This window comes from Propithecus coquereli, unplaced genomic scaffold (genome assembly GCF_000956105.1).
Source record: "Propithecus coquereli isolate 6110/MARCELLA unplaced genomic scaffold, Pcoq_1.0 Scaffold46, whole genome shotgun sequence".
Classification (NCBI taxonomy): Eukaryota; Metazoa; Chordata; class Mammalia; order Primates; family Indriidae; genus Propithecus; species Propithecus coquereli.
The window spans coordinates 2,327,620-2,337,715 of record NW_012150396.1 but is presented as its reverse complement, the minus strand read 5'-3'; the positions used below and the strand labels follow the sequence as shown (position 1 = coordinate 2,337,715).

General features: G+C 36.6%; 1 protein-coding gene across 1 annotated transcript in view; it reads right to left on the bottom strand.

Moving 5' to 3' along the window:
- Positions 1-159: 159 nt before the first annotated feature.
- The window catches only part of ZGRF1 (zinc finger, GRF-type containing 1), an 87,385-nt gene continuing 77,448 nt past the window's right edge, over positions 160-10,096 (bottom strand). The window contains exons 17-24 of the mRNA XM_012655075.1: positions 9,936-10,013; positions 9,590-9,737; positions 6,405-6,532; positions 4,980-5,103; positions 1,960-2,136; positions 1,690-1,824; positions 464-725; positions 160-284 (exon numbers count right to left, since the gene is read on the bottom strand). Coding sequence (XP_012510529.1) covers positions 160-284; positions 464-725; positions 1,690-1,824; positions 1,960-2,136; positions 4,980-5,103; positions 6,405-6,532; positions 9,590-9,737; positions 9,936-10,013 — 1,177 coding nt within the window. The remainder of the gene's footprint in view (positions 285-463; positions 726-1,689; positions 1,825-1,959; positions 2,137-4,979; positions 5,104-6,404; positions 6,533-9,589; positions 9,738-9,935; positions 10,014-10,096) is intronic.

Below are 10,096 nucleotides of genomic sequence, written 5' to 3'. Positions count from 1 at the left end.
TAGTATATTATTTAAATATCACAGAAATAAAGTATTTTTACAAAAAGGGTTTTAGAGTAATAAAAATGTTTAAAAAATTAATATGTAGTGTAAAATGAATCTGAATTTACTTAAATACAAAATATCTATACCATGTCTTTTTGTGAATGAGACTTATCTTTAGATTTTCTCTTTTTCATTCTTTTTCTTCTGTTTTTCTTCTGCTTGTTTTTCAAAATAATCTTTAAGGAGATGGTTCAGCTGTGGTTCACACTGGCTTGCATGTTGCAATCCATCTTCCCTTCCTTAAAAAGATATAAAACACGAGACAACTATGCTTTATTTTATAGTGGTCCCCATACTATTGTCAGTCACCTCCCACAGTGGCAAATTCAGAGCTGGTCCTGCAGGAACCACCCCAATATTAAGTCATAAAAGTCAGTGTTAATTCGAAACGCTTGAATTAAACATGTTTTTACTTTACCTTCACAGTGTTGGATCACACGCCCCCATAGTCGATTTCTCCTCAAACAGGCTAAATTCCCCACAATCAACAAATGCCTCTTTCCTCTGGTCAATGCCACGTTCATTCTTTTTTCTGAATCAATGAATCCTACTTGTCTTGTCCTTACGCAGGACAGAATGATGATCTCCTTTTCAGCTCCCTGAAAAGCATCTACTGTGGACACCTGCACAGTTTTCATGTTGGGATGGTCCAAGTCCACGGCACTGAGTAGATGGCAAAGCTGCGGAGGGAGAAGACGGGGGTCGTGCAGTGCACGGGCCAGGAAGAACTTAAGCCTCTGAACTTGCTCACCACAACCATTTTAATTTAACTAATACTGGATAATTTTCATTCTCCTCTATAACTCACATAGATTCAGCTAGTTTCTAAAATGATAGATAAGTGACTAGAAGACAATATGAGTTATGAAGCAAAAGTGATGTGTCAATCACTCTCTAATAATTGGGAGCTAATTGATCGGCACACAAGGGCATGAAGAGATGTAAAGGTCGTGGAAATCAAGAAGCAGGGAAGGGTAAAAACTTACCTTACCAAGTACTATGAACACAATTCAGATGATACACTAAAAGCCCCGACTTAAGCGTTATAAAAGGTATCCATGTAACAAAAACATTTGTACCACCTTAATATTTTGAAATTTAAAAAATATTATTTGCAAAAAAAAAATGATGGTTTATCTGTTGCTGGGAATTTATTTGGAAATGCTAATTTGAAGGTGATAAATAAAACTAATGATGAAACAGATGAAAAAACTGTAAAAGAAAAAAGAGAAATCTAGCTAGAAGTAATTGGCTCAGTGTACATTAATATCTGGTTATCTATCCTTGATTTCCTGAAAAACTGTAATAATAATGAAAGAACATTTTGGAAAACAGAGATTCAATCCCATCTGTCCCAAAACACAAAGCATACACCATATTTTCTTCCCTCTAATTTGTTTATTTGCATTTTTGTTCCAACAGCTGTAAACTAAATTTAATTAAACCTTGTTAGGTTTACATTTAATTATACAGAAAAAAAGCCAGACCAGAAACACATCAGAATGTTTCTTTTTTAATACATTAATTACAGTACCAAAAGTTTTTCAAGCACCAAACCAAACTGCTCCAAATGTAATATCAAATGTTGTAATATATAATTGCAATACTTAATATGTGACAAATATTGTAATATGTAATACAAACCTTATACATCTGGGATTTGTATAACGTGATCACCCCAATCATAGAGCCTGCTATTCCACTTGCAATCAGTGATTGAATCAGCTTGAGTGTAAAAGCAGCTTCTGCCATATTATGAAAGCTGTTATCTCTTTCAATCTGGAGTAGGAAACAGATCCTAAATTACATTTCCCAGAAAGGCTATGGAAAGCCCAAGTAAAATCATACAAACAACAGTAAAATTAAACAGGAAACTAAACCATGTTGACTCCCATCAACGTTAATGTCATTTACCTGCTCTAGTCCTTTAACATTGTAAAAACACAGCGTTGGTAGCCATTCCAATAAAGGGCTCCTCTCTGTTTCTGAAACGCCATTCAGGAGGCTTCCGTCATAAAACAAATTATTAGCGATAGCACTGATTGCAGGGTGACAACGGTATTGAGTTCTCAGGAGAATTGGCTTGTGACCCTGAGAAATTTAAATGCAAAAAAGTAAGAAATCAAAACCTAACTTTTTTTTCTCTAAGGAAAGAAAAATGATATTTTTAAAAGTAAAATATTTCTATATTGTGGGCTTAGGAGATGAATTACAACCACGACAGAATAGACTATAAGCTTTCATAATCTATCTGGAGTTGGCCTAGCACTAAATTAAAAAGAAATATTTTTAAAAATTAGAAAGTGTTGTTGATAATTCATGTATTAACTTTCCTCCTGAGTAAAAGTTATTTTTCATTCTGAATCTTCAAAGAAGTTTCAGATTTGGTTAACATACAAAATCCAAGTCCCATCTCCTTTACTGCTCTTCTGGAGCACGTTCTTTCTCGAAAGTTCTGTGGTATTGTTAGGACACTTTGAATAGCTACAAGGTACTCCCATAATAATACATCTGAAATTAAATGCAAGACTAAAGACCACATGGACAAAGAATCTTCTATGAGAAAAAAAAATGTATGAAAAATAGTCAATCTGAGCACTCTTTGGGGCATAAATTTGTCTAAGTTTTTATATAAGTCTAAGTCAGTTGGCTTCTGTGAAACCTCTGACAAAATGTGTCAAGTATAAAAATGCTGAAAGAAAAAAATGCTCAAAGGATCATTATTTATAAGTGGAAACAACTAAATATTTAATGTTAGAGAAATGACTAGGCTATGGTATATCCACACAATATTATATTTAGTGATTAATCATATTTATGACAATAGTGATGATTACAAAACATGATAACAAAAAATAATAAGGGGAGATGATTTACTATTATGCAAAGTTAAGAAAAGACAGGCAGAATAGAAATTATATTTATTTTATGGTTTCAACTATGCAAAAATACATATGTTTGTTATATGCATAAAGCCCTAGGATAAAAGGTGGGAAAAAATACTAAAATATTCTCAAGGGTTTTCTCTTAAGGGCAGTGAGGTTATTATAAATGTTTTATATTTATCTTTTTTCTTTCTTTCTTTTTTATTTTATTTTTTTTAGAGACAAGGTCTCACTATCTTGCCCAGGCTGGCTCGGAACTCCTGGGCTCAAGTGATCCTCCCGCCTCAGCCTCCTAAGTAGCCAGGACTACAGGTAAGAGCAATGAAACAGGGGAAATGAACCGTACATCAAACTGATGGGACGTCTGAGGCCCAAGAGTATCCCTGCTCTGGGAAAGCGGCAACACCTCCAGCCCTGGGGAGTGAACCCTGGGACAGTGTATTTAACAAAACCTTAGAAGACAAAGTGCCCGCAATAGCTAATAAGGATGGCACACGTTCCTAACCTAGGTCTATACCAACCCCATTTCTATCTCCTCCCTCTACTCCTGCAACCACCATATTTTCAGGGAACTGAGAAAATAGAACACAGAATACAAATCTGAGAGAGCTGCCCAAGCGAGAACATCAGAAAATAAAACAAGTACAGGAACTATGCAAACAATAAATAGATTCGAGTAAATATTTGTACATCAATGTTCATAGCAGATTATTCACAACGGCCAAAAGGTGGAAACAACACAAATATCTGTCAACAAAATGTATTATACACATGCAGTGAAACATTACTCATCCTTAAAAAGGAACAAAATTCTGATATATGCTACAACATGGCTGAACTTTGAAGCCATTATGCCACGTAAATAAGATACACATACAATGACAAATACCGTATGATTCCACTCATATGAGGTGCCTAAAATAGGCAAATTCTTAGAGACAGAAAGTAGAATAGAATTTATCAGGAGCTGAGAGAAGGAGAAATAGGAAGTTATTGTTTACTGTGTATAAAGTTTCTATTTGAGGTGATGAAAAATTCTGGAAATGGATAAGTGATGGTTGTATAACATTATGAATGTACTTGATAAGATAGTACATGCTACAATGTGGATGAACCTCAAAAATGTCATGCTAAGTGAAAAAAGCCAGACACAAAGGCTCACGTATTGTATGACTCCATTTATATGAAGTATCCACAATAAATAAATCGAGACAGACAGGAAGCAGACTGGTGGTTGCCAGAAGCTGGAGGGAAGAGGTAATAGGCAGTAATTGCTAAATGCGTGTGGGGTTTTACTAGGGGGATGAAAATGTTTTGGAACCAGATAGAGATAGTGGTTGCAAAGCACTGGAAATGTACTAAATGTCACTGAACTCTTCACTTTAAAATGGGTGGTTTTATGTTAGGGGAATGCTGTGGTGTGAATGTGTCCCCCAAAGCTCACGTGTTGGAAACTTAATCCTCAGGGCAACAGTGTTGAGAGGCGGGACCTTTAAGAAGTGATCAGGCCTTGAGGATTCTGCCCTCCTGAGTGGATTAATGCTCTTCTCACAAAAGGGTGGGTTTGGGCCCCTTCACCTCCCCCCGCACACTCTCTCTCACATTCTCTTGCTCTTTCACCTTCCGCGCGGGGTGACTGAGCACCAAGGCCCTCGCCAGATGCGGGCCCTGTGATCTTGTGCTTCCCAGCCTCCAGAACTGTGAGAAATAAATCTCTATTCTTTATAGATTACCTAGTCTCTGGTGTTTGGTTATAGCAACACAAAACAGGCTAAGACAGTGAATTCCACCTCAAATTAAAAATATATTAATAATTTTTTTAAAACGTTAAATGTTAAGTGCTCTACTAAAGTACATAAGAGTAAAGATTCTTTTTATAAAGGGGCGCTTAAATTATAGGGTTCTACTTATCTTTAAGATGAGTACTTTCTAAGCAATTCCAATTACAAATCATCTTAAGGCAGGGACTAGGTCTTCTAATATTTTCATTCTCTTACCAACCTGCATACACAGTATATCATAAATAAACGATAATTCAGCAGGATGTACCATTAAGCAAAGTCGGTCAAAAAGAGTTTGTTCCAACCCGTTTTCATGAGCTGCATCAGAACCCTGAATAGTGGGAGGCAGCTGTTTGGGGTCCCCAACAAGAATCAGCTTTTCACACTCAAACCTAAAAACAGAATTTGAAAAATTAATCTAAGCAATGAAAAAAGGGTACATTAACATCATTTATTGCAGTTTTCCAAAATATATTAAAAAATTCAAATCCCATGAAATATCCTGAGTGCTAACAAGGCTCAATAATGCCAGTAAGTATATTAAGGCTTTGAAAAGTTATGCACTAAAGACTCTTTTACATAATTTAATTTTTTTCCACAGAAAGCCTAATAAGTGTCCCTTGCCTCTGCATGGAATTCATATTTCACAGAACATATCTGGGACGTACTGATTTTTAGAATCCATAAACTCTCGGAATTACAGGCTTGCATAGAAGTCATTTGGCTTAAACCCTTGTTTTAGAGGTGAAGTAAATTCGGCTCTCGGGTTAAATCCAAATTTTGTAGACAAACCTATATCTAAATTTCAACTCTATTATAATTTATGGACACAGCAAGTTATTTAGTCTCTCCGTGTTTCAGTATTCTTAGTAACCTGGAAGTAATTAATACCTTGCATAGCTGTAGTAAGAATTAAATGAAAATATGTAATGTTTTTAGTATACAGTAGGTGCTCAAGTAGTATTACTCCTCTACCTTCTGCTGCTCTTCCATCCCTGGCTCCTGAGTAGGATGATGAACTCATCCTAAAAACTGAAAGCCCCATGATCCAGGAACCTTCCAAGTCCCACGCAAACCGTGACGGTTGGTGTCCTGCTTCCTCATTAACTGGGGACAGAGTAAGGACTAGAACTCAGGCCTATTGAGTCCTAGTCTGGTACTCTTTCCACTACCTTTAGGACACCCCAATAAGAGATGCTTTAAAAGCACAATGTTTCAGTTGGCTGGGACAGCTTATAAGATTTCATGGTCTTCTAATTTTAGGAGACAAGTTTTTTTCAACTTGTTTTTCTTTATATACTTTACATCCTTTCATAAGCTAAAAATTGTTTTCAAAACCTAAACATGAATTATATCAAGGTAAGGAAACTGAAGGACATTCTTCAGGGGAGTTAGGCTCTCAAACTATAACCAAAGAGCAACCTTTCATCTAGTTGAGAAACTTGCAAGGTTCTAGTAGAATCCTAGCACTAGAGCTATCAATGCTTTAAGGATTATGTCATCCAGATGCCTAAACTGTGACCTAACAAAATTTTGATACATTAACCCCCCCCCAATTTCCCTTTGTATACTTTTTAAAAATAAGTTTACTACTTGAATTACTAAGAATTTTCACAAATGTTTGGAAAGGGTCTGAACAGAGGAAATAACTGTGACATCTGAGTGCCCTTGGGAAAAGATTGTTTTAGATTACCTTGCGATGGGAAGGAGAGAGGCTGGTTCAGTTATTTGACTGCACTCATCCAACACAACTACAGGAAATTTAAGATCATTCATGCATGGGAATGGGCAGGCTGCACAGGTAACTCCAACTACTCGAACCTTTATTACAACAAAAATGTTATTAATTAACAACTATTAATAGAAAATAAGAGAATGTTTTTACCAAAGAACTTGTAGGCTAAAATCAGAAAGCAAGCTAGTCCTAATTTAATTCCTAGCAATTGAAAATCATAGGTTACTTTATCTCCACATTTTTATTATTCCTACATATAATACAAAATGGAAATCGCCAAATTACAGGCTACTTAAGCCACAAGCCCATTAAGAATAAATAAGAGGCACGCTTTGATATTCAGAAGGAAGGTACTGCAATATCAAGAATTTTTCAAAAACAAGGATGAGACTCATATTTTATCTTCTAAATGAGGTTAAATAAAGATAACATGCATTGTATAAACACAGGCCAAAGTTCTCCACAAAGAACATTGAATATGCTAATGAACTATCCTTTCTTAACCTTCGAGCACACTGGTTTTTTTATTTATTTAAGAAGGTAAAGATGGCTAATGCTGAACAGTAAATTAAAGTGTTCAAGCGGTCCTTCCACCTCAGCCTCCCGAGTAGCTGGGACTATAGGTGTGCGCCAACATGCCTGGCTAATTCTTCTATTTTGTTTTTTGGTCGAGATGGGGTCTTGCTATGTTGCTCAGGCTAGTCTCAAAGCAATCCTCACGCCTTGGCCTCTGGGATTATAGGTGTGTACCAACATGCCCAGCCTATGAATTTTCTAACTGGATGTGGTCATTGGCCTAGTAGCCCACTAGATATATACACGTATGCCCGTGCACACACATACGTGTGTTTATGTGTATATATGTGTACGTACACATATACACAGCTACTTGGGAGGCTGAGGTGGAAGGATCGCTTGAGCCCAGGAGTTTGAGGCTGCAATGAGCTATGATCAGACCACTGCACTCCAGCCTGGCATTCTGGCATAATATTTAACCTGTAAAATTCAGATATAGGCTACAAGTACACTTTAATTTACTGTTCAGCATTAGCCATCTTTACCTTCTTAAATGAATTAAAAAAACCCAGTATGCTCGAAGGTTAAGAATTTTTTAAAGAGAAAACACCTTATTTTCTTTAGCTTCCGAGGGTAGACGGGATCCGGCGCGGTCAGGGCGGGGCGGCCGCAGACTCTTTTCTTTAATAATAAATAATATTCATCATACACAATAGTTCCATATCAGGTTTTTTTTGTTAAAAACAAAAATCCTAAAGTCACATAATGTTAAGTGCTCTACTAAAGTACATAAGAGTAAAGATTCTTTTTATAAAGGGGCGCTTAAATTATAGGGTTCTACTTATCTTTAAGATGAGTACTTTCTAAGCAATTCCAATTACAAATCATCTTAAGGCATTACGAATCAGGAAGCATTTTTCTAATTTAAAGAATTACCTAATATAGAAACCCAAGGTACTAAGTTTTCTCTTTAAAAAATTACATTATCTTTTAATTTATTATCATATTGGTGAAATTCTAACAATAGAAAAGATTTTTTATTGACCTAGGAAATAGTAATTACTATGAAGCAATTTTTAAAAATTATTAATAGTTTATTGTAAAGACATGTCACTTTAGGAATGTGTCAGGTCTGAATGTCTGACTGGACCTTAGAAATATGTTAGAGAAAACTTTGAAAAAAATAATTCTGTTAAATAGTTTTCATTTGTGAATAGGTGATACCAATGAGCAACAGATTTTGGTAACTGGGCTTTTATTTAAGAAAATTATCAAAGAAATCATTAACAGTTAATTCTTATATATCATTAATATGCTGGGTGAGTAAAATGGTAAGTTTATATAAATGACTAATTTGCATTAATTGAACACAAACTAAGCCTTTCTGGATTTGGTTAAGAACAGAGTACAGAGTTAACTCTATAATTCAGATAATAGAAAGTTGATCTGAGGTCCTCTGACAACTTCTAGAACCAACACTTGTTGTAGATTGGGTATTATTTCCAATTTCTCCTTCCCTCCCTGGGACAGTATTATCATGCATCCATACCCGTTGCTATGTTACTTGGTAGTGTTTCCCACCAGAGAAGCAGGTAGAGTATTCTTCCCTGCCTCACTGATGTCAGGGTTGGCCATGCGACCCGTTCCAGCAAATGGAATGTTAGCAGACATGATACGGACAGAAGCTCTGAATGTATCTGTGTGATCTGGCCTGCCTTCTTGCACTTCGGGCATCTGTGAGGAGAAGATCATCCTGCCATAGCAACTGTTCTCAGAATGAGAGACTTGACCCATAATTTCAAGCCAAGCCACGCTAGTTGACCTGTAGAGTCCTAGGTTGTTACCTTAAAGTATGGAGATTGTGTTTGTTAAGCCGCATTATTTCAGCAATAGCTGACCAACACAGAGTCCCAAGCAGGTGGATATTCCCAAATCTCTTGCAGAAAGTGACCAATGTCCAAGTGGACCGAGAAGTCAACTACTCTTTTCCTCTATCCCCGTTCTTTTCCCCATGCACTTCTTTCATAGGAGGAAGCTCCTGATTGATTTCTTTCTCCTCTACCAGCTGATGCCCAGGCTGCCCTGGATAAACACTTGACAAAGGGCATGATGCTGCTTGTTATGGCCTGAGACCCTGTGTGCCCAGCCTTGGCTCCCAACACCTGGAAGCTAGTGTCTCCTGGTTTCTTGCATTTAGGCAGACCCTGAAGGACTTGGCTTTCCAGGAGAGAATTAAAGACGAATTTCACTTGGATATTTTGCCCAGGTGAGACCTTCTCTTCTCTGTTTCTCTAAGAATATAATCAATTTCATTTAACTTGCCAAGAATCTATTCCCACCTCTATACTTTCCTCTTCAAACCTACAAAACGATAGGCAAATGGGGAGGAGAAGGGACGACTAAGTCCTGGTGAGTTGGATCTGTTCACAGATTTGAAGAGTGCTTTGAAGCAAGCATAAAACGTACACAGGTAGACTACATCCAAGGGATCCACACGCACAGACCTTAGTTGAATCTAAACTATCACAGCAGTTTGTTTTATGCAAAGGAAATCTTGTTCTACTGACAGAAATTAGGGGATCTGAATAGTGTATATAAAGAGACAAACTGAAGCTGCTTCCTCTCACCTGCTTGAGCAGCGTTCTGTTGGTTCCCAGTTTATGCTGCTCAATACTTTTTCTCACATACACTCTTTCCACAGGAGTCAGGTCTTCTCTCATGAGTGCATGCAGTTCTTTTAGTTGTTCGTTTTCATTCTCTGAGCCGGCGTGTAAGCTAAAGAAAGAACTGTATTTTAAAAACCCCTTTATTCCATTTTTCAGAACATCACGAAAAATCAAAATACAGATTTTCTAACAAAAAGATAAGGCTTTCTCTGCTTTTCTTCAAAAACCAGATTTAAGGTAAGAGTTATATAAAATTGCCGTACTTCTCTTTGAACATTCTGTGACTTTTGGAATGAAGCATTCTTACCTGTAAGGTAAAATTGGCTTGGCAATCTTCCTAATACTCCCAACTCTGACAAACTTTTCAAATCCTAGACTGAGAAGCCTTTAAAGAAAACAGTATAAAATAGATTCTGATTATTTAAAAAATAGACTATAAAACAAAGTTTCACATATTTATGTTATTAA